Genomic DNA, 25476 nt, shown 5'->3' with positions numbered 1-25476 from the left:
TACTGTATGATTTATGATCCTTCACCAATGGGATGGGACTTGGGAGGGTTTGGTTTTCTGTGAATATAAATATGAATATATATATATATATCTAGTTCTTCACTCAGTGTTTTAAAAAACTAATATGCCTAATTGGCATGCTATTAAAAATCAGATTCGACCCTTGGAAGTCGGAACAATTGTTTTCTCTGGTTGAAAACTCCCCTCCTAATTTGCTATATATAGTTTCTCTTACAGAAGAAGTCATCTCCTATTCCTTCCATTTGCAAAATCTGTCGCTTAGCAAGATGGCCAATGAGGTAAGTTTTAAACCAGTTTTTTTGTTTGATACTTGCTTTCTTATTCTAGCTCAACTTCTTTTGCAACTGGCATTCACTTTCTTTTAGGATCAAGAGGATGTTTGTTACATGGATGTTCAAGAATACGCAATAAGCTACATGGAAAGAAATCAAATACTAAGGCATGTGCATATCGCCAACCATTGCTTTGGTGATATGTTTTACGGAGACTTCATGGAGATGCGATCCGATTGGCGCATGGTCTCTTACGTTGGGGAAGATATGTTTGTGACATATCTTTGTACCTCCAGGTTGTAAACCAAATTAATGGGAGATTAGGAGAAGACTATCTTGCAGACAGACTATACGCTGGGAGGTGTACAAGGTCTATACAACGGATTCGACGATTAATTCCACCACCCTGTTATATTTATATACTAGATAATGTCCCATGCGTTGCATGGATTTGAAATTAATATAACAAAATATAATTATATACTTTTAAAGCAGTTTAATAATTTATTGAATAAATTGATTAATTAATAGTTTATATTACATAAATATTCTTTTAAATACGTATCTTCAAAACTTGTACAAAAATTATAGAAAATTTCCCTTAATTATGGTTTTATAGCTTTCTTAGTTCCTTCAATAGTTTTTCCACTGTCCAACAAATACAAGAAAACTTACCTATTATTTATTATGTTATTTAGATTCATTATGAAAAAAAATATTATTCGAGATGATTAATCGAAACTAAAGATGATTTTCCGAGATGATTGATAAAGTCATATATAAAAATCATATGGAAAATTCAATTATACCAGTATAAGTGAGACCAAAAACTAAGTTATATATATTTACAATTCACAATAATTTGGTTTTAATACATTAATATAAACATAGTATATATATATATATATATGTTAATTAAATATATACTGATAAATGATATATGATTAGAATAATATTAATAAGTGACTAGAAATTGAAAATAGTTACATAATAATTTCATGTGAATTATTTATCTTAAAATAAATAATAAATAAAAGCAAAATATAAAATATGCAACATATCTTAAGGATGACAAGTAAAATTAAAAATAAACTATACATCTTGATGTTCATAATATAGGAATAATATATATGTAGTACTAATATCCCAAAAAAAAATTAAGAACAATTTAGATGATAGAAAAGTTAAATATTTCATCATATTTTAAAACAAAAATATATATATATATACATATATATATATCATATCTTACATATATATATATATATCATATCTTACATATATATATATATATATCATACACACATGTTGAAATATTACATAAAGTATATAAGAATTACAAAAATACAATAATTAAATATTAATATCTTTTATTATTTATTCTATTTTTAATTGTCATTATCATTCATTAGAATGCTATTAATACTATGGAGGTGAAAAAAATAACATAAACACAAATAAATAATTGCAATTAATTAAAATTTAGTGCCTTAAAATATAAATGTGATTATAAATATGAGAGTTACAAAATATTTGATAGAATATGGAAGTTAATACAATATGTAAAAAATTCTTTAAAATAAAGTTATTGTGAATAAAGAACTGATTTTTTGGTTTGAATATAAAAATTTGAAATTACTATAAATATAAATATAAATATATGACAGGAACTTCAAGCTAATCAAATTGTAATTTTTCATATACATTTTGTTCTCTCTTAAAACGAAATATGTATTCAGCTCTTTCTCTATAAATATTTATAAATTTTATATATTAAAATATATTTTAGTTTATTATAATTAGAGTGAAATTACAAAACAAATTAATAATCATATTATGTGAATTATTTATATTAAAGTGAAGAAATGGAACAAAAATTTATTATTAGAAATTATGGTTAAAAAGTAGAAGAATAATTGAACATCTTATGATATATTACTTTGATTCAAGTTGTTTTTTTACAGATATTAACTATTTAGGTGACAAGTGTCAAGTTCTAGATGAAAGGTTTAAATAAACTCTATATTAAAAAAAATTTAGTTTATTATAATTAGAATAAAATTACAAAATAAATTAATAATCCTATTATGTGAATTATTTCTATTAAAGTGATAAAATAAAACAGAAAATTATTATTGGAAATTATAATTAAAAAGTAGAAAAAAAATTGAACATATTATAATATATTACTTTGAATCAAGTTGTTTTTTTACAGATAATAACTTTTTAGGTAAATAATAACTCGTTAGGTGACATGTGTCAAGTTCTGGAATAAAATTTTAGAATGAACTCTTCTTTATTATATAAGATAGTATATTATTTTGTGATTATATTTATGTTTCTGTATATATAATAAACACCATCAATGTTTATGTTTCCCAGTCTCAACATGAAAAGGATCAGCTTTCATTTCTTCATGACTATATGTGCTATCATATTGGATCTATAACTAATTTCACGCTGTTCTATCAACGGGCTCAACAGATTGAGGCTTCCATGTTTACCATTTTGGTTGCGCTGGAGACCAAGGAATTCAGCGAGGCTAGATACCGAACAATGATCCAAATCGCCTATTACAATTAGAGTGAACAATATAAGTTCAAGCTAGACTGTGCTTCGTCATTAGCAGATCTTGGCGAAGGAAAATACAATAATGCTGCTGAAGGGGTAAGTTAACTTCATACCTTATATACACTACAACGTCTTCATGTATTATATAATCCAATCTCTTGATTTCTTTGTTTATATTTTGGTAGTTTCTCAAACTTATCAAAGATGTCAATAAGTACGATTACAGTGAGGTACTCTCGTCCGAGGACGTTGTAGCATATGGACTCTTGTGTGCCATGGCTAACTTTGATCAAGATAAACTTCGGGTATGATACGTTTCTCATCTGATTCTAGTTTGACCGTTCAGAATTAACTTATTACTCTATATATTTACAATTTGTAGGAAGCTCTTCAAGAGGTCATTGAACCTCTTTATGGGGTAGTTGATCATCTCAAGGAGATCATCCACCCTTACAGTGTAGTTTTTTTTTATCTCACAGACATTATCAAGCACCTACTTAATGAGTAAGTTTAGTACAATTAATACATATAATAGATATTATACCTTTTTAGCTGTATTTAATTATGCAAATTGATCTTTTAAGTGCAGGCAATTTGCTACTTGTATGAAACTGTTGGAAAAACAAAAGCCAAGACTGTGTTTAGACATTTACCTCTGCCCGTATGTGGAGTCTTTAGTTTCCCAGATCAAGGATGTAGCGGTAGCTGGGTACCTACAAATTTTTTTATCAGTGATGCTTGACCACTACACACTGGGCTGGGTTGACTCCCAAAATGAGGTGAAGAGAGTCATGTTTGATTCCGGATGGTTAGTAGTTCCCAAATCACAAGCTATCTGATTGATTGAAGAAGGAAAAAATAAAGTATTTAATACACGTTGATTATTAGAAGCAATATATAAAAATTAACTTTTGAGGTGGCATCCTACTATATTAGGAAGTACAAATATGAAACTAATATTAAAATATATAAAAATTTACATTCAGTTGCCATTAAAAAAGTTTGATTAATTAACTAATCTTTATTAATTATTAATAAACAAAAAAATTGTAGACATATCAAATTAAATAAAATCTATTAGAATCTAAACTAATTCGTACTTGAAAAAAAAATATTATTAAAAAATTAGCAGCTAAGATTTTAAAAATCTAATTTAATAAAATCTACAGCTACAAATTTTATCAACATTTAATACCAGAACAGGTTAATTTTTTTTATCAAAAATCTAATCGACTTAACAAATTAAATTTTAAAAATAATAAATAATATAATAACAAAATAAATTATTACAAATATTTATTAGAAAAAAATTCAGTCCGCGGTTGTCGGCGGGTTAGTACCCAGTGCTTATATTATTAATAGTTTAATACACGCTGTATACCTGCAGATGAAAAAAAACAAGTATAATACACGCTGTATACCTGCAGTGTATAGAAAATTAAGTACCGATACAGGCTGTTGCATCAGGTTAACATAAGAGCATTTATACAGATGCAACAGGACGCACTTTTTTCAAATCCGAGTAAAAGTCAGGAGAGCTACTTCATCACAGAACATAGAACATAGTTGCTTCTATTTCTTTTTGTATCCTTCTTCATGTTAATGAAACCAACTAAGTTTCTACTTAATTTTCTATAAAAACACAATTGAAGTTTTTGTTAGACATTTTTAAGAAAAACTTGAGTTTCTTACCTTTCTTCACTTTTGGTGGATTCAAACTCCAGGAAACTTCTCAGCTCATCACTCATACACCCTACAAATTTTAAGGTGTAAAAGTAAAACCAACGTAAAATATCAAGACTAATCATTAAAACCACAGGCAAAAACTTGAACAGAAAAGAAGTGATTCTAACTATAGTAAGAAGTGTAATAAGCTGTGTTCCAATACACAGTCAAAAGAGAAAACTCGACTATATAATCCCAATTACACACAAGCTCATTTTCTAAAAAGAATGTAAATGTACACCTTTGAACTTCTCGTATTATGACTCTGAGGTTTGGAGATAAATTCTTGTGGAAACCTGGCAATCAGGTTCTCATTCTCAGCCTCTGCGCAACTTGGGAATATCTGCATCTTTAGGCTCATGTCTCCTCAATCTGGTTCGAAAATATGAATCCTTAAACATTCATTTATTTGCTAGGTTCGGCGATAATCAGGTTGCATCATTGAAGAGACAGATTAAGGAATTGGTCCAAATGCCTTCCTCATCTGAGTCTGCCCGTATAGCACAGAGGTAAGGTCTTTGTTCATAAGGTAAGCGAATATAAGCTCCGAGGCCGGACAAGAACGTATCCGTCATCATAAATCTTGGTGTTCCGAAACACAGGAGACCAACTCACAATTGCTTCATCCTCAAGGAATGTAATCCATTGCCGGGCTTATTTCTCAACCAGATCGACGTCGTCTCTGAAGGTGACCCTCTCCACCACCATTCATTCTCTGATTAATCAATTCGTTTTTGTTTTACAATTAGACCATTTGTAAAGATTACAGAGTTAAAAATATTATTTCGGGTTCGGCAGAGACAGAGTCACTGTAACAGAGGATTCTCTGTTTCGACACATTTCTTGAGGATGGGTGTAATGTGGATGGAAAGAAGGATCATCTTGAACTTTATGATTGACTTAACTAGATAACATAATTTTTATCTGTTTTTGAAAGATCATATATACCGTATTCGTCCCTTGCAGATACCATAATATATGGAAGGACCAGAAACCCTGCAGAAGGTGTATACTATGATACTTAATAGGAGAAAAAAACGAAAAGCACCCATAAATGGTAGAGACAAAGAAGGATGATATGTAAACTAAAACATACTTCATTTCACTAGGTACTGTGATGTTTGTAGCTTTGCTAGTGGCAGGCAGGGCAGTTCTAGAACCTCTTGTTGCATGAGCAGCTCCATTTTCCCTTTTAAAAGATGCACTACTTCTTCCATTACCTGTATAGGAATGTCAACAAAGAGCTTAAAAAAAGGGAAGAGCATGACAATTGTTGTTTCTAAGATATGAAAAAAAGAAAACAAACAACCTTGATAAGTTTACTTGAACTTGAAGCAAAGTTCCTCCGACCACCTCTGCCACTTGTTTGGATAATTGGCACTATATTCTGCAGGCAGTCAGAGAGTGATCATATGAGATAAGGGAAAGCTATTATAAGAGCAATTGGTGCACACACAGTAGTATAAGGATTGGTATGTGAATCACAAATCATGCAACCTGTTGAATCTAAAGACAAATAATAACTGAAAGAAAGAAGAAGACTTGCCTCCTTCCTTTTCTCCTTTTTACTTCTCACCTCATGAAATGTATAAAAGGACATGGTTCTTAAAGAATTTTGAAACTTCCATGTCTTGATTTATCAAGGAATCTTTGGTTAATGCCACTACTATCAAATAGTACTACAATACCAGACGCAGATACCAAAAAGTTGCAAGTCCCAATGTCAAAACATATCTTGGGTACGTTTTGCTGACATTTAAAATTTCAGTTTGCTTTTTCTTTCCTTACCATTCCATGGTAAACAAAAAGAATCGAGTTTTCCTAGTAATGCATTGTAGGAGAATAGAGCTATTGTAGTGGATGAACTTGGAGTTACTATATATATGGATCTCGATTGTATGGTAGGTCGTATTGGGGTGATCAAGATTTAGTGATGGTAGACACAGGGGAGTCATGACTGTTTCAAAGTCACCATCTGGTGTCATGGAAGAGCTGAATGTATCAACCACCATGGCCATGATTGGCACGAAAGGTATTACACAAAGTTCAGAGAAAACAGCCTTCAACATATAACTATGAATTTGGTTGCTGTGTTATTTTTTCTTAGATTTGTAGTAGCTAAAATATACTATATATGAATTTGGGTGTGAGTTGGTTATTTGTGAGATATTCTTTTGAGAAATTAGCCAATTATGCCATGAACAGTGTCCATCTTTCTCACCAATGCCATTTTTGTGTTTGTCTTTTCCCACCTGCCACAAAGGGAATGTAAGAATACCCTTGTGCCTTTCTCCCATGGATTTCATTTTTTTCTCTCTTCTTCTCTTACTTCTCTCATTTCTCTCGATCTCTCTCTATCTCTTTCTAATTCACCATTTTTGTTTTCCTCAAAACCTCTAAAACTTCATTGGTTTTTCTCAAAACCTCTAAAACTTCATTGTCTTTCTCTAAACCCACATCTCTACACATATCCAATTCTCTCTTTCTCCAAATTTTCATCTCTCTTTCAAACCTCTATATGATTCACCTGCCCAGAATTTGCGATTCAAAGAACACATTTAATGCATCTCCGGTGGACCAGATCCACAGTCCGGTGGACAAGACTTCTTTTGTCTCTCGATGGACTAAATAGGCATGATTCATGTCCATCACAACCATGTCTCCATTTACATATTCATATATGTTTGGTCATCCATTGTTGATTGTGAAAATTGTTATTCAAAACCTGTTTGTCTATCGATTAACTAACATATTCATTTCTTGTTACTGTAGTAATGTTGTTGGAGTACTCACTGACAATGATGTGGCCATGGTGGACCAGATCAGACAGACAAGGTAGATGTCCACTCGCTGATGGACCATTCACAAGTCACACAATAATTATTAGTCCATTTTTGTACAAACAACACTTAATGTTTGTCCTATGTGGTGAAAATTGTATATTTGCTGTTTTTGTCTACCGTTTCTTCTACCATTATCCTAGTCGATGGACATGTATTCATGTTGTTTGTGTCTACCTTTAATATGGTTGTACAACTAATGCAGTGTTTTTTGGTCTACCTTATTGTCATCTCTCTATTACAATATGACCAGAGCCAATATAATGAAACTTGTCCATACACAATCGGCGATAGGCATTCTAATGCTGATGGACATGTCTTTCTGTTGTTTTTGTCTACCTCCCCTATATTAGATCGAAGGCAAATTCGTCTTTAGTCATCTCTTCCAAACCCAAAAAATGGCATTTCTCACGAACTCAACCAAAACTAGCATTTTTGACAAGTTTTTAAGTAAAATGGCATTATTGACCAAAATCCCTATTCTTTTTAGTATTTCTTGTTTAGTGGAAGATATTATCATATAGTCAAGAAAACTGTGACTTATTATTAGAATCTACTAAAAGTTAATTTTGTGAAGTGTTTCACTGTAAAGCCCAATTGTTATCATGCCATGTCATTGATATATCCATCAGCACCATGTGCTAGTGTGGAAATTTCGGAAGTACTACTCTCATAAGTATATCATAGCCATAGGAGTGATTCTGTTCTCTACATATGTGGTTAAGGGTAGGTAAGAATGTGCTAAACATAGTTAGCTTTTTTTGATTTAGTGTTTAGACTGTCTACAATTACGAGTGTGTCATTGGATCTGGGCCTTAGTAAAGAAGAACAGGCGGCCCAACTTGAAGCAACTCTTTTGTGTGTAAAACAATAAAATTAAACTGGAACTCATCATTAATCAGCTAATTAAAACTAATAATTTCTAATCAGTATTGATGAATATGGATAGAATCGCATTAAAAAAAACATATAAAAAGTGAACCAAGAGAAAACCAATTCACCCAAAACAAAAGTAAATCAAACAAAGGTGGATTTCAAAGGTTCAATTACTACATGGTTTCAATCTTCTTAAAAAGAAAAACAAACAGACAGATTCTTCACTACTGAGATTTGTACAGTATACCATACTTGTGTTGAATTAATTATGTTTCCATTTATACTAATACATTAGGATCGGATCCGCGCTACAGCGCGGGGGAATATTTATGGATATATACGATTCATAACAGATTGAAATATGTTACATTTTTATTTTGCTATATCACGGTTGATTATTGGAAACTATATATTTGTGTAAAGAGTTAGGATAAAATAGTATTAAATAATAAAAAAAATATAATAAATAATAATATAATGAGTTTTGATATAACAAAAAGAAATAAAATGAAAAAAAAATAGCACTACGAAGAATATTTGCGGATACTACGATCCATAACAGATTGTATATACTATTCATTTTCATTTTCATTTCCAATATTATTGTAAGAAGTTTGAATAAAATAAAAGATAAAAAAACAATCTGAGTAAATGGTATTATGATGAGTTAGGATTAGAAGAAGAAATTAAACATATTTAATATTAAAAATTTTAAGAGTACAATTGAGAGTAAAATAATTACGTAAGAACATCATACAATATAAATGAGAATGAAAATTACCAAAATTTCATTTAGAAAAACCATAATACCGACTAAAAAGAAACTTGTGTGACACATGCAAGTATTATTTCCCTTAAGTAAGAAAATACATAGTATTTGGCTCAATAAAATATATAAATAGTATAGTTAACTATAGTTGTCTCCAAGATAATATTTTTCACATTTAAAAATTCTAATTACTTAGTTCTTTTTTTCTATGTGTGGCCATTCCCCTTAGTTCTCATCATCCAGAATTCCTTTGCTCCATTGCTTCTTGCTTGGAAGAAAATGTAGTTGCATCAACAATAAAATTTTCTTGAACCTGTTGTAAATAAATAAGAGCATAGATTGTATAAGAAACTTAACAATTTGACCATTATAAGAATAAAATTTTGTATAGTTGCAATTTCTCAAATGAGTCCCAATCCTGTAAAATAAGAACAATTTACCTTTTAAACATGGTTAGGATAATTTAATCTTTAAACATCTCAATATAATATATTTTTTTAAACATATGAATATGATATATAACATCTGAATATGCTAATGAAGGTAGTGATGGAATTAGTTTAGAAAATCTGTGATAATAAGATAATTTGGAAATTAAGATTGTATATATAAAGAATATGATTCCAAAAAGAATATGATTCCAATTGTGCTTTTGGGATTGACGCAATTGCAAACTAAATAATGGAATATATTTATGATATTATGAGATTTGTATCATTTCTATTAATTATTAATTATGCTAATTAAAGAATATATTTAAAAAGTTTGAAAGAATTGTAGTTAGTATAAATTCGAATGTGCTATTATATTCACTCAAAAGATTATATTAATTGTAATAGTTTCCAAAATCTAGGACAGTAGGACCTATCAATATTTGCTAAATCAATATCCGATGTTTCTGAAATATTTTTGTTAAGTCTGTTCTAGCAGTTAATGATGATTTGATTTAATTTTTATTGTTAACATTTTAGTAAATGTTAATTTTATACGATTAATCTATAATAAGTACTTAATTTTATAAGTTACCAAAACTTTAGGACAAAACAATATCTTTGAAATTAATATGTCATATTTATAGAATATTTTGTTAAGATTTTTTACGGCAATTAATGATAATTTTATTTATATTTTTATCAGTTGTGATGGTGAATATATAGTTTGTTTTTAACCCATTCTGTATAATTTAGCATAGTTTGGTGGTGAGAGAGGCTGAGTTCGATGTACGACTTGGTCTTGGGTTCGAACCCACTCAATTTTTTTTAGTTAAGAGTAAATTACTAAATTATCCTTATCTTCTTCCTTAAGATTGGATTTTTGCAGATTCCATTTCTGCAAAATCACGCTAGCACTTGATTTTTTTCATGATTTTATGAGTTTTGCACAGAACTGTATGTTAGATCCATCAATTAATTATTAAAAACAAAAACCATTTTATTTATCTCATTTTTTTATCGAACATGGCATAATTCCGGTGAATCCCCACCGGCAAGCGCCTTCTCCAACGTTGTTATTTGTCCAGCAAAGGATTATGAGGGAAACAAATTGAATTCTCCAATACACATATGAGATTCTAAAATTATGTTCATCGGGGGAAAAAATTGGAAAAAAACAAAAAAAGCTCACTTGTTAAAAATGTGAAACCCATTTATGATTCTACTTAAGATTCTATTGTCGTAATTGGCTATAACTACAAAATACAAACTATCCGATTGATAACTTTCGGGTAATTTAAAAAATTAAACCCGACTAAGACATGATTAAGTACTAATCTACCCTTAATGACAATATTTTCTAGTCTAAGTCCGATGGCAATTTTGGTAGTGGGAGAAGTTGTACTTCTCTTTTACTATAATAGAGATTTTTTTGTCCCAATACACGAAAACGAAGCCGTTTTTGAATAAATAACATTGCGAAAGAAGCTCTTTGATGATGAACCTATCAAAATGCGTTCTGACGTTTTTGGGAAACAATGTCTTTGATGAACCTATCAAAATGCTGGCGCACACCTCTAAGAAGCTCATGGATGAACTCATTGCTCTGGCAAGGAGTTTTAGTGGCTTCAAATATGCAAGACCCGAGTTTTGGCTCACCCACTCCCAAACTAAACTTGGGCTTCTCTCCTTCCTTCACTTTCGGGAGATTCAGCTCCAGAAAACTTCTTAGCTCATCACTCATGTTTCCTACACACCAATACAAATATCAATACTTGTTATCAAGAACCTCAAACAAAAACTAAAACAAAACAGAATAAGCAGATTCCAACTGTGGTCTTTCAAGACAAAATCCCAATTATGTAAGTGCTCGATTTCTAGAATACAAAAATGCTCTTTCAAGCATAAACATAATAGAAAGCAAGTAATACAGTAAAAGAGAGCTGTAACTTAGTGGAGAGTTAACCTTCAGAGACGGCGTTGACTTGGTTGAGAGCATCGAGTGCAGACTGGAACGGTTGAAACGCAGTGAGCTGGACGACCCGCCCGAACCGACTAAGGTCCGAGACGGAGCTCCGAACCGCCTCCGCGTTCTGTCCAATCTCCTCTATACCGTGTGCCTCGTACAGTCCGTAGCCGGAGGGTGATTCGGAAAGAATATACAACGCCATTGTAGAGAGAAGCAAAGAAAACCCTAGCCGTCTGTTTTAAAATTGAAAGGCGAGTATCTATTTATGCTGCAGTTTTCCGTTTCGGAGAAGAATCAAAGAGATTAGGGTTTAAGGTTTTACGCAGGGAAGATGATGACGGCGTTTGTTCTAACATTAGCTAGATGGGGCTGGCCCATTAATTCTATCGGGCTCAACCAAACCACGCAAAATGACTAACATGTGCCAATATTGTTCATGTAAAAAAGCAAACAAACAAACAATAGTTTTATATATTTTACAGTTTTCTTTGTAAATAAAAAAATACAATGAATCTTTGACAAAAAAAAAAAAAAAAAAAAAAATGAATNATCTATTTTTCTAAAAGGAAAAGAAAATCCCAGTTTCTCACCTTTTGGTATAAATTGTGATCTCTTTAAATAATTTGTGTCTATCTATGAAACATTCTAAAATTTAGGGGTTCAACAGTCAACATAACTTCATAAAATTATCTCTTTATTTTTATTGTCAATTTTATATTTTAGAAACTAGTTTTTATAACGCAGAGTTTTAGAGAGGTCTCGAGTGAAGTATATATAATCAGTTAAAAGAGTTGAGCGAAATCGTCTTTTTCTTCAATTCGTCCGACATGCGTTCTTGAGATTCTTGAGATCAATACAGATTCAATTTGGGAAATCTCTCTAAGGATTAAAAACTGAGTTCATCTCTTATTTCTTACCACATCGGGAAAAGTTCTCATTGAATCTTTTGATTTTGGTGAATGCATGGGTGGTTTTTGTTTGTATTGTAAAATTGTTTTGCATAAACTGAGATTCATTTATCATGCTATTAAATGAGATGTCTCTCTTGGAACTGTTAATTTTTGTTGTTGCATGGACCTTTCTCTAACGTTCTTTTTGTTTCTTGTTTCTTGTATAGGAAGTAATCGTCGTTTAGAGTTATTAATTGTAAGAGTTTCAATTTGGATTAAGTATCTCGATAACTAGTGTATAAAAGTTTTTTGATAAGGTAATAAGATAATAATTTTTTTTGAAGTTTGATAAGGTGATAAGATAATAGTTTTTTGATAAGGTAATTTTTTTAAAATTTGATAAGGTAATAAGATAATAGTCGGGCTAGTGCAAAAAATAGCAAAATTTGATAAGATAATAAGATAATAATTTTTTTGAAATTATTTTGTAAAATATGGTCCCAATAATATTATAAATTAATAATCATGTAATTTTCATATATATATATATATATGCTGATATAATAATGTATGCTTTAAAATTTTGATTTTTTCCAATAGCTCATATTTATAAAACAATTGTTATGTTGTATTTCAAACTATAACGATATAAAATACTCTATAACATGTTATAAAATAACTATTTTCAGTTTTCAAATATCTAGATATGCATCATTTTCATTTTTATAGTTTTATAGGCTATTAACATACGACAATTGATATTATTATCCACAAATTTGAATTTATGTATATCATGTATAAGTGATATTGTTTATAGTATTTGTAATTTATGGTCAATAATCTTTTCTAAATATGACAAATTCAATTCTAAAACCATAAAATTTATAAATCCGAAAGTCTAATCTTATTTAAACAATCAAAATATATATATATATATATATATATATATATATATATAAATTAATAATTAGTAGTTTACATTGTAAATTAATAATTATTAATTTACATTATAAATTAATATCACTATAAATTAATAAAATTTCATGGTCCCAACATTATTAATTTATAGAGGTTTTACTGCTTCTATTTCAGTTTGCATCCTAGTTCATGTTAATATGTTAATGAAACCAAGTAAGTAGCTAGATTCTACTTAATTTTGCATATATCATACTTAATTTTCTATGAAATCAGAACTGAAGTTTTTGTATAGCCATAAAGAAAAAATAATAATATGGGCCTGGCTCATTAATTTTGGGCTTATTCCTAATACATAAATAATAAAAATATAAATTAATTCACATAGGTTTATTTACGTTTGTAAGAAATAATAAACACGTAAGTATCTAAAATAATTTTTTTTAAACATAGCCTAAACGTCCATCGAATTTTGTAACCTCAATCAAAGCCCTTTCTGATTAAATAAATACTTCTCTAATTGTATGGTCAATGTTGTTGGTAATGCACTAGATTAGTCTAATTTAGAGGGCACTAGGGCAGGGCAATTTGCAACATCAAAAACAGAAAAAGGCACGGAGGATAAAGCAAATGATCATAATCCACCTTTAATTAAAACACGAGCACACGACCGACCATAACATCTCACTAAGAAGGATAAAACGAAAGAATCATATGGCATTATCAATCTACCATAATATATAATGAATGGTGGGATATTTAAAATATGGCAAGGCTTAGTCATGGAAAGGATGTAAAGGAGGAGGATGAGTCATTAAACGTCATTTCTAAACCAAAAGTTTGAAAAAGAAAAAACAAAAAGACAAAGGTGGAGCCAAGAGGGAAAAGAGTGAGGTCAGTATACCCTAAAAGCTAAGACCAATGTGCAATGTGGGCACCCTCCACTTTGAAATCGAATCATCTAAATGGACCACATTGGAACATTGCATTTATATTTTCTATTCCGTTTAATGCAGAGACATATAACTACTAATGGAGTTATGACTCTCCGTATTTTTTTCATTAAGCAAATTAATGTGTAAGACACGGAAAAGTAGGAACGAGAGTGTCGTGTGGCTGTCCTGCGGTACGGCTGGTCCCTTGAGGCTTGTTTCATTAACTTGGAGTCAAATCTTTTTGACTTTCTTTGATATAGAGTTTAGTTTAATTTCTTTGCAATCAAAAACTCTATTAGCCATTGCTATTATTCCAAAAGATTTACGTTTCTTCGTTCACCAACCGCTACTCAATAGTCAATAGTCTCAATACATAGATAAATGAGTAAAATTATTTTCTTTCTACAACTAATTAAACCAAATTTTGTCAGACTTTTTTCTCTGTCTAAATATGTAGTGGAGTATTTGATATACACAACAACAGTTGTATTCAATTTTCAGTTTACATAATTTTTACAACGAATTTAATATTATTTTTTGTCACCAACATATATATATTCAGCTAATTACATCTTAATTGAAAATTCTATTTGAATTTTTTTTGTCACCAATAAACAAAGTCACTTGACTTAATGGTAGGTTGCTAATGTCAAATATATATCGAGTGAGTTCAAGTGTTTAACTGAAGTATTGATGAAATTTACTCACTTTTAAACCAGATTTTTTGCATATAAAATTATAATTTGAGGACAATGTGACCATAGGAAGCATATATAGAGTAACAACATACAAATAAAAATACAAAGAGGATATATATTTTGATTACATTTTTTTATTTTGTCATTCCAAATTGTGCAAAGTGCATTGATTACATTTTTTGATTTTGGTGAATGAATTTTTGATATAATTTTAACTTAATAGGTTCATCAATAAACTACGATGTATCATATATATTTATAAAAATAATTTGTAGTTTAAAAAGCTCGTCAAAGATCTTAAGATCTATGATCACAAATTTTGTTAGTTAATCTATTGATTGAGTTCAATAGAAACAAAAATTTACCAACAATTTTCAACCAAAATTTGGCCAGTACAAATTACATAATACAGGGAAAACGTGGCCATATATATGATAAAAAGGAGAATCTGATGGTTTTAATTTTATTAATTTTCCAAAAGAGTACAAGATGAGTCCAGTTTAAATACAGTTTTAGTGATTTTTAGCCGACTAATTGAGATTGACGTTAATAATAAACAAATCAATTTTTTTAAAAAAAAATTGTGGCGTGTAAACGCGCATTTGTGAATAGTGGAGAATAAATAGGTCTCATACAGTATTTATTTTTTGTTTGATATTTTTGAATTAAAAAACTATTAATTTAAAAATTGTCAAGAAAAGTCAAGTTGGTTTGTACGGTATGACACGTAAGAGCAGCATCAACCCAAAGAAAATAAAAAAGAGGTGGGAGTGGGTAGGTTATCCTGTACCGTACGGACTTTTCTATTTCATTCTTTTCATTTACTACATTAATAATTCCCACCAAGTTTCACGTGACTACTCCTACTCATTCCACTTTTTTTTTTATTACTGTTCCAACTCTCTTTTTTTTTTTTTTTTTTTTTTTTNTCCCATGCTTTGCTTTTACGACTAGCAGCAACAGTACAAATATAGCCGCTTATGCTTTTCCTTAATAGAATAAAATAATAAATAAATCTCAAAGGTTTAATTAAAGGTTAGCATCAGTCAAGAACTTAAGTACTTTTTTTTTTGTTACATTTCGGAGATAGCAGTTGTAATTAGTACTACTACTATATGGTTAAAGCGGTGACATATTATTTTCATTATAGTAGTATTAATGATGGATGCAATAGCGCGTAACGCGTTACAGCTATAAACCAAATCAGAGTGTTTAGGAGTTTCAATCTTTTGACGTGTTTCTTAATCATTTGGAGGTCGTCATGGCCTCTTACTAAACCTTTGCCGTTGGAAGAATATTCTCTTAGCTCTTCTATCTATCTCTGTTTTATTTTTGTTTTATTTTGCTTAATAATTTTTTATATATGATCAGCTGTCTTTTATTATTTCTTAATCGCATCATTTGATCATCCTTTTTCTTCCTCATTATTTTTTATTTTATTTTATACCATGTATTTTGAGCATCAGATGCTTGTTTTCTATACATATGTTTATATATATATATCTGTTTATATTTGATTTTTTATTCCTTTGAAATGTAATACTACCTAATTATTTATTAATCAAATATCAATCACTAACGACCATTAGAAATGTAACCGATTCTTAATTTGCATCATTTTATTATTAGGACACATATAACAACGCAGCAATTAGGTTATTTAGGTATTGATTCTAGTCATTCTTTAATTAGAAACTATTGTGTTTAATGCCTTAGGTGTGGATTTTTCTTATAGTGGATAAAGATATATAGACAGATCTATACTTACTAAATTAGTAATACTGCATGGAGTTGTTGTTTCCGTTTGGAATGAGCTTTAATAAAAAAAAAAAAAATTCAGTTCATGATTTTATCCAAACTTTAAGTAGTGAAGATATTGAGAATGGGTGACTACGTACGTGACGGTTGACACTTCCAGTTCTACAAGAAATCACTAAAAAATCATCTAAATTGTATTACGAGAGGAGTTCCACGGAAACTTGAGTAGGAGTCGTAAGGGAATTAACCACTTGAGAGTTTGTTTTACTAAAACACTCCATCAACCCTTAAACTAGTTTGCTTCTTTGCCTTTATTATTTCCGATCTCCCACATCAAACTACTTTATGATCAATCTTATACTTATAGTTATATGTATATATCTTCGTGTTGATATTTATCTAGTTGTGACGTAAGACGGTAAGAGTATGACTTTAGACCAAGTTGGAAGTTCGAAATTTCTATATTGGATGAAACATACCCAGGGCCGGCCCATAGGGCAATCAACTCAAGCAAAGGATTAGGACATCAAAAAAATTAGGGCATTTTTTTGTAAAATTATTATAGAGTTTTTATATATATCTAAAGATTTTTACAAAAATGTGGACTTTAATATAAGTGCAAATCATAGTTTTTGAGGTTAATTGTTAGTTTTAGTTTTGATTTTTTCTATTTTGAGGTTAATAGGTTGCTTTGTTAAACTATTAGATAAATCTTTTCATCAAAACTAATGCTTTGGCTTTGGTTTGTGTTAATAAATTTTCAAAACACTAAACATAAAGTCTTATATACCATTAGTTATAATTTTTTGGTAATATATAAAAAGGCATGTTTTTTAGTTCGGCATAAGGCACTAATAATTGTCGGACCGGCACTGAACATACCAAAGATGCTTGGCAGTATATAATATAGATAACTCTTGTACGAGAGTACTTTAATTTTATTAATCTATATGTGGACTAGTCTTATATGTATAAATCAAAATAAAGTTAAGAGTCTAAAAGGGGTCTAAAGTTGCAACCCCCCAAGATAAGTTGAGGGACAGACACTTTTTTAATAACCAGAGAAAATGAGGTCACATCATATCTTTGTCTTTAAAGTTTTAACCTTTACAGAATGGAGAATGATCCTTCAACATTTCTGCTTTACGATTTCTCTCTCTATCTAAGTCACACACACATGGTGATGGTCCTTCCTTCATGATATCCACGCACGGCATTAATTTATATGCATGACGCTGTATAATACAATTTAACGCGCCAATTTTTTTTTATATAGATAATGGGAAGAGATGTGCTGAAAGTCACGAAACTGAACTGTGTATTAAAATTTTGGACAATATAGGTTTTTGAAATCCCATCATAAACCTATAGTTAACTAGTCATAATTTAAGGTTAGAGTAGTAAACTTTTCATAGTCGGATGCTTCTTCTATAGGGTTACAAGTTACTATATATTATCAACATTGATTAGTGTCGAATATCGTCAATTATATAATGAAGTTTGGTTTAATCAAGTATGCACCACTATATATATTTTGTAGTCTTTTGATTAAATTATGTCACATTAAACTTTGAATGGCTTGTGTTTATATTATGAAAGTGATAGATTTTCATGTTTACACACTGAAAACGATAACATGTTACCATTTTAATTAATTATAATCTGAAACTAATAGAACTACAATGATTAATCTAGAGAAATACATTACATAATGGAAACTTACAAGTAACTTAAGATTGGTTCTAGTTTTCAATGATGTTTACTGGAGGGTATGAATATGACCAAGGAGAAACAAAACGAATATCGAAGTCTTTGAAGTCGTCGAGGTGTGAGTATGGACTTATTTGTATAAGGGACCTTATTATTCAAAGAAAATAGAAAAATCGTAATGTTACACAAATGGCTCATATTTAAATTTACTTGGTCCAAGTTCTAGAAGCCATTATGTCATCTTTTGGGGTCAGCAGAAGTTGAAGCTCCACATTTTTGTTTCGTATTTTTTCCTACCAGAATAATTTGTATGTCATAAATATAAAATCCAGCCTATATATTAGACTTTGTGTTACCAAATGAAGGCTTCATTTATTCGTAAGAAATATGGTTATGAGACATAGGTCATATGATAAATCATTAGCGAAATTATAATAGATCTCACATGCATACATAATCAATAAAAAGCATTAGTATTTAATTTAGCGGAATTTATAATAGATCTCACATGCATATATATATATATATATATATATATATTAATATATATAATTAATAAAAAGCATTAATTAGGATTGTTATGATTATGGAATCATATAGTTAGAGAGCTGATTTAATGAAGACCAGCTTAAATGAATGAATATATATGATACCTTAAAAAGTTACAATATAAATTAACTACTTCCACAAACAAAAAATAATAATTATTACCCCACACTTCATCAGTATTTTCTATCTTTTTATCATATTGTTGAAAATATAATTATAAACGTACGAGGCGGTCTATATTCTACCCTTTTATATATTTAACTAGATGAGGACCCGCCCGTTGTGCGGGTTTAAAATTTTATAAATTAAATTAAATTTAACAAAATGATATTAAAATTTGTTTTATGTTATTTATAAATTTTATTTTTGTTATAATACACTGATTTATATCCCTTAACAAATCTTTTATGTATGTTACTATTAAAAATATTTTTTACATCTATATATACTCTATGTTACCAATATATTCTTTATCACCACCTAGAAAATGTCTATATAAGTACATTAAGCTAACTATTTTACTTTCACTTCTGCATAGTTTTTTAATTACGAAAATTGTTGGCTCAAAAAACATTTTGAATAAAAAATATATTACATAATATACTTATCAATAATGTGTTATCACAATAATGTATGACCACCATGGAGAAAAACTCGGCTCCGCCTTCATCCCTTATGGAGAGAACCTTGTGTCCAACCTCCTCTACCATGGAGAGAACCTTGGCTCTGCCTTCCTCCATTGGGGAGATAACTTTGCATCCAACCTCCTCCACCTTCCTCCCTTGGGGAGATAATCTTGTGTCCAACCTTCTCCACCATAGAGAGGACCTCCGCTCTACCCTTCTCCTACGTGGAAGAACATGTTCACGTCTTTTTGCTATCTAAAAATAGTTTGCTTCGACAACCAATGAAAGTAAAATCCTTTTCTAACGTCACAAAATCTTTTGATAATAACTAATGTTAAATTTCCTAATGTATTCGTGATAGTAACTATGCCAAAGTGAAAGTAAAATAGTTGGCTTAATGTGTTTATATATTATATAATATACTAATCAATAAAGTATCATTACAATAATGTATGACTCACATGGAAAAGACCTCGGCTCCGTCCTCATCCTTTATAGAGAGAACCTTGCGTCCAACCTCCTCCACCATTGAGAGAATCTTGGCTCTGCTTTTCTTCCTTGGGAAGATAACCTTGCGTCCAACCTCCTCCACCTTCCTCCCTTGGGTAGATAACCTTGTGTCCAACCTTCTCCACCATAGAGAGAACCTCGACTCTGCCCTCCTCCTGTGTAGAGAGAAAATGTTCACGTCTTTTTGCTATCTAAAAATGGCTTGCTCCAACAACAAATAAAAGTAAAAACCTTTTTCTAACGTCACAAAATCTTTTGATAGTAACTAATGTTCAATTTTCCAATGTATTTGTAGAAGTATCTTTGACACACCATGATGTAGCCTCTGTCTCTGAAACGCCTCAACCGCCCCCTTGCTTAGTGAGCCCATGTCCACTCTCAGTCTATGGGTCCACCTTTCTAAGTGGCCCTACATCTACTCCCGGCTTGTGGACCTACCCATATTTGATGGCCGGTTTGTTACGTCTGGGAGGCTTTAAAAACTTGTTACTTACAAATCAACAAATGATATTTTCCTGTGTTTTGTTCTCACTTGCACAGTTCCAACAATCAGTTCCAGGAAGGTCATCCATCATGAAGTTCTCTCAGGACCCTTGACCAAAAAATAAGTGTATTTGGTGACATATGTGGTCAAATCAATTATTTTAAACCTTTCCGCAAACCATGGTGTCAGAGTCTTTGAGCTCCTATGGATCTATCAACAGCGATTTATGTTTTTCCAATCTATCTATGTTTTTTGTACGCTTTTGTTTGATTAGCCTACTTTATCCATTCATTAGGTTGATGAGCTTCAACGCGTTATCTCACTTGGAATTGAATGAATAATAATAACAATTATGTTTGAAAAAAAAAAGTGTTTATGACCAACCAATCAAGGTTGAGAAATTAGAATAAAATTAGTTTGGCATAATTAATGAAACAGTAGAAAATTATAATCATGGTAATATATGAATCTCAAATAATTCAAAGATGAAAATATAAATTAAATTAAACAATCTAAAAATACTACAATAAATTTTAAAATACAGTATTAGGAAAAGAAAACGCATATATTAATCTTTTTGGGTCAACATATTAATCTTACGTATTCCCAACTGAAAAAGTAGAAAACAGGAGAAATTTTTGGTTTTAAAAAATAATTATTTATCTTCCCATTAAAAAAAAATTCTCAACTAAACAAAGTCGAAAGCAGTATTTTTGAATAAATTATTTAAATATGAGACATATCTATGTTTATATAGAAGTGAGTTTTTACAAAATTTAGAATTTATAATTAATTGTATATTTTCCTTAATCTCTTTTTCTATATTTTTTTGTAGAATTAACAACTTAAAATTAAAAATAAGTAAATAATATTATAATTTTGAATTTTATGAAATATATATATTAAATCTCCTTATAATTATTTAAAAAATTTTGTATTTTTTTATATAAATTTTGTACTTTTTGATAATTTTATATTATTAATATTTTTTAAAACAAAATATTTTATTTTTCTTGTAATCAAATTTTTCCTATTAAATATTAACTTTGACACTTGTTAAAATCTGAGATTGATAACTTGACACATGTCAAAATCTTGTTAATGGCTAACTTTCAAAACCGAACTTTATATAATAAGATAGGATATATGATAAGAGAAAGAATCAGAAATTGGATATCTAAAATTTTTCCAAAGTGGGATTGGATTTATTCAATCTTAAGTTATTAAACTACAAAATATATAGGATTACAACGCATGGAACTATAAGGATGCATTTAAACAAAGATATTATTTAATAAGTATTTTTTTTCTTAGAATGAATTATAATCAAATTTATTTACCATGAAGAAAGTTATATTTTTTTAAAAAAGATAAACAACTTAAAATAATATTACAGCATAGGGAAGGATATTTTTTTTGAGTTGCTTGCTTCATGAACCTCGCGTGTTTTATATAACTCACAATATATAAAGGAAAAGAAAACATATATCTGATAAAATTCTAATAATTGATAGGGAATATAAATAACCAAGCTAAATGAATTGGTATATCTAAATCCTATCATTAAGAGGATATAATATCATCACTATAATTTAATTTTGCATTATGCTTAAGATAATGCAGGAATATAGTTAATGAAAATCCAAACAGTTATCTAAAAAGATTAAAAAAATCATGAAACAATAATTTAATTAAACCAATCACATCAATGAATTATAGAGGTAAAATCAATCGTTAGTTATTGTTTTCTTAAGAAAAATCAAAGATCTTTTCCCTCTTTTAATAAAAAATTTATTTTTTTACAAATTTTAAAATAATTATTTTATGTTTAAAAATAAAAATAAAAAAGTCAGTGGAAAATTACGAGTAAAGTGTGTGTACCTGGCAAGTACTCCTTCCCCGTACCTACTTTTATCAAAATAAACGAAATTCCCAAAGTACCCTCGCCTCGATATATATTCAGAATCCTTCCCCTTCACTTCTTCACAAACAAAAAAAAAATCTCTCAATTCAATTCGAAGCAAAAAAAAGAGTTTTAAGCTCTCTCAAAGCTAAACAACACGAAGACGATGAAGCAACTAATCCGCCGTCTATCTCGCGTGGCTGATTCAGCTCAATACAGTCTCCTCCGTTCAGATTCACAACGACCACCTAGTAATAGTAACCGCCGCCGTACAGAATCATTCCTCCGCTCTTCAATGGCTCGTAGATCAAAGAAGCAGAACTCATCCGTTCCAGAAGGACACGTACCTGTATACGTAGGTGACGAGATGGAGAGGTTCGTCGTAAGCGCGGAGTTGCTTAACCATCCGGTTTTTATCGGTTTATTAAACCGATCTGCTCAAGAGTATGGATACGAGCAAAAAGGAGGTTTACAAATCCCTTGCCATGTGCTTGTCTTTGAACGAATCATGGAGTCGTTTCGTCTTGGTCTTCCGGTTTCTATTGATTTAATCGGAGACGAGTCGATTTGAAGATGAAGAAGAAGACGAAGCTTTTTTTAGAAGAAATCTTGGGGTAGTTTAGTCAAGGTTTTTTTTTTTTTTTTTTAAATTTTCTTTAGATCTGGTGGTTTTAGTTCAGATACTTGAGTAATATTTCGTCGTTTTGGGATGTAAATAGGTATATAATTTTTTTTTCGTTTGATAGATGATGATGATGAAGAAGACATAGAGTTCTTTTTTTAAAATTTGTTTGTTGCAAAATTCTCTAATTTTTTTTCGCCGGTTTTAAGAATCGGTTTGAAATTCTTGTGAAGATATTATTATATATATGGAAGTTTTTGCATCAAATTTGTTATCTTTTTGTGTATGGAGTAGTGATTTCTGGGTTTATATGTGACATGAAATTTGATTTGATTCAATTATTTTGGATTTTTTGAGTCAGAAAACAAAAAAGATCGGATTTTGATGTTTTACCGACATTACCGGAAGGGTATATACGTCAATTTGTGTGTTACATAACATAGAGAGAGAGAGGATAATGATACATTCTGCGGCCGTTACTAGAATATTTTTTACCCGTTACTAAACCTCTTTTTGCAGTAGTTTATCTGTTATTTTTTAGTTAGCTTTAAAAGAAAAATAAAGGTTAGATTCTCTTTCTCTTTTTCTTTTTATAAAAGATAAATAAGTACGGTCTAATGCTAAAAATGTATAGTAGTAATATATAAAACAAAATAATTGATGAGAATTATGGGGAAAAAAAAGTAATAAAAGACCATGTGGGTTTGCATCTCTTGTTTACATTCTTTCAGATCCAAAACACACAAAGCTTGTTGTTTCCAAGCCCGATATGCCTTGGCCACAAAGCTGTATATTACAACCATTATGGTTTTACATTAATCAAGTTCAACCATTATGGCATATTGTATAGTTAGTTACACATAATTGGTTTAGTACATTTTCAGGTAACCTTCGTTTTATGTTTAATGAAATCAAAGATCTATATATATAAACACCAGCAGCACATGTGTGTATATTTGCTTTATATACGACCCGAGGCCGAGTGAACTACATGTGGAGGTTTAACTGTCCCACATCTATGGATTCTCTTAATGATATAATTGTGTATCTCATAATATATAAGTCTTCATAGTTTAATCCGAGATTATAATTATTACTTGTGTGACCAATCTGATGAATAAACGGGTAATATCAATCATAGAGTTTGGAATTTTTTTCTTCCATTTATAATGATTTTCCCATGTTGCCATCACCTGCACCACCACATGCGAGTTATATATATAGCAAATTCACAGTCAATCATTAACTTCCCTGTTTCTTTTGTTTTGTTCTATTTATTGTCAATTAAGACGATTGATCCACAACTATCCAAGGTTACCATAAATTTTTTAAAGGTCGGTGTCTCCACATTTACATCATCAGTATATATGTATCGTGGTGTCATTAGATCTACTACACTTATATATAGCATCATAAATGTAGTCAAAAGTCATCGAGCCACATAGATGGATCCATCAATTTCGTTTGAATATAATGTGTAAGAGAACTTTGATTATAGTTAGTTTGAATATAATGTGTAAGAGTACATTAATTATGATGACTATCCAAGTGTGAAATCGAATTTTTCTTCATGAATCATGACTAGAAATAAGAAGTCATACTTCCATTCATTTTTTTTTTTCATTATCAAGTACCTCTCAACGGGAAACATACATGTGTATCTATAAAAATGATCAGGAACTATAATATAAAACTCATTTGTTGTTAAGATTCTCTTGAATGAGGTCGAAATGACAACGTTTTAACATGTACTTATATTTTTTTTAAAAGGAACATTCGTCGTAAATTGGAATTGCAAGGACATATATAGTAGTAAGCATGAGGACTTAGGCAGCTCATTTCAAGTATGAATCGGATTGTTGCTTAGGAGGACACGGCTCAGCTCACCTCATGATTGATTCGATTCTTTAGTTTTTAAATCAATCTCTTTTGGGATCACGTTGTGATTATTGTTATCACTATTCTTCAACAGATATGGATTATACTATTTTTCTTCGTGACACATAATTAAATAAGAAACGAAGTAATGTTCAATTATTAATTTTTTTGGTAGTAATGCAGTAATCCCAACCAATCCATAAATGAGTGAGCGACTATTCTATCACATAAAAGCCAAACACACAAATAAAAACTTGAGCTGTATGCCAAAAATTTGTTATCGTATTTCTCAAATTCATGTTTAATTTGTTTGTTTTCAACCAAGAAATTGGAAGGATTTGTGTTAAAATGACTAATCTCGTCTTCTTAATCATGAGTTTTAACAGTTTTTGTAAAATATGGTGTTATTTGAAATATGTAAACTAACATAATGTATGGTGGTCTTGAGACTTTTTTTATGTTAATGTCTGCTAAATTACATTCACCAGAAATCATCTCAAAAAAAAAAAAAAAAAAAAAAAAAC

At 30.0% G+C, this 25476-nt stretch overlaps 2 protein-coding genes across 2 annotated transcripts; both read left to right on the top strand.

Annotated features, from left to right (window-relative positions):
• On the top strand, positions 288-5312 carry LOC104748161. The gene is made up of 8 exons (XM_010469843.1): positions 288-299; positions 387-539; positions 2877-2960; positions 3050-3169; positions 3247-3321; positions 3449-3573; positions 5006-5098; positions 5192-5312. The coding sequence occupies exons 1-8, from the start codon at positions 288-290 to the stop codon at positions 5310-5312; spliced, it is 783 nt and encodes a 260-aa protein (XP_010468145.1).
• LOC104745503 (auxin-responsive protein SAUR72-like) lies at positions 22524-23350 on the top strand. The gene has a single exon (XM_010466760.2). The coding sequence runs from the start codon at positions 22619-22621 to the stop codon at positions 23021-23023; it is 405 nt and encodes a 134-aa protein (XP_010465062.1). The 5' UTR covers positions 22524-22618; the 3' UTR covers positions 23024-23350.

This window comes from Camelina sativa, chromosome 15 (assembly GCF_000633955.1).
Source record: "Camelina sativa cultivar DH55 chromosome 15, Cs, whole genome shotgun sequence".
Classification (NCBI taxonomy): Eukaryota; Viridiplantae; Streptophyta; class Magnoliopsida; order Brassicales; family Brassicaceae; genus Camelina; species Camelina sativa.
The sequence above is the reverse complement of the archived record's forward strand: the minus strand, read 5'-3'. Positions and strand labels throughout refer to the sequence as shown.

Excerpts from the sequence above, each read along its gene's own strand:
- LOC104748161 (XM_010469843.1), top strand. Across the intron at positions 3,322-3,448 it reads AGATCATCCACCCTTACAGT|TGCAGGCAATTTGCTACTTG; the intron begins GTAGTTTTTTTT and ends TGATCTTTTAAG. Across the intron at positions 3,574-5,005 it reads AAGGATGTAGCGGTAGCTGG|GTTCGGCGATAATCAGGTTG; the intron begins GTACCTACAAAT and ends TTTATTTGCTAG.
- LOC104745503 (XM_010466760.2), top strand. The coding sequence starts at position 22,619 with ATGAAGCAACTAATCCGCCGTCTATCTCGCGTGGCTGATTCAGCTCAA.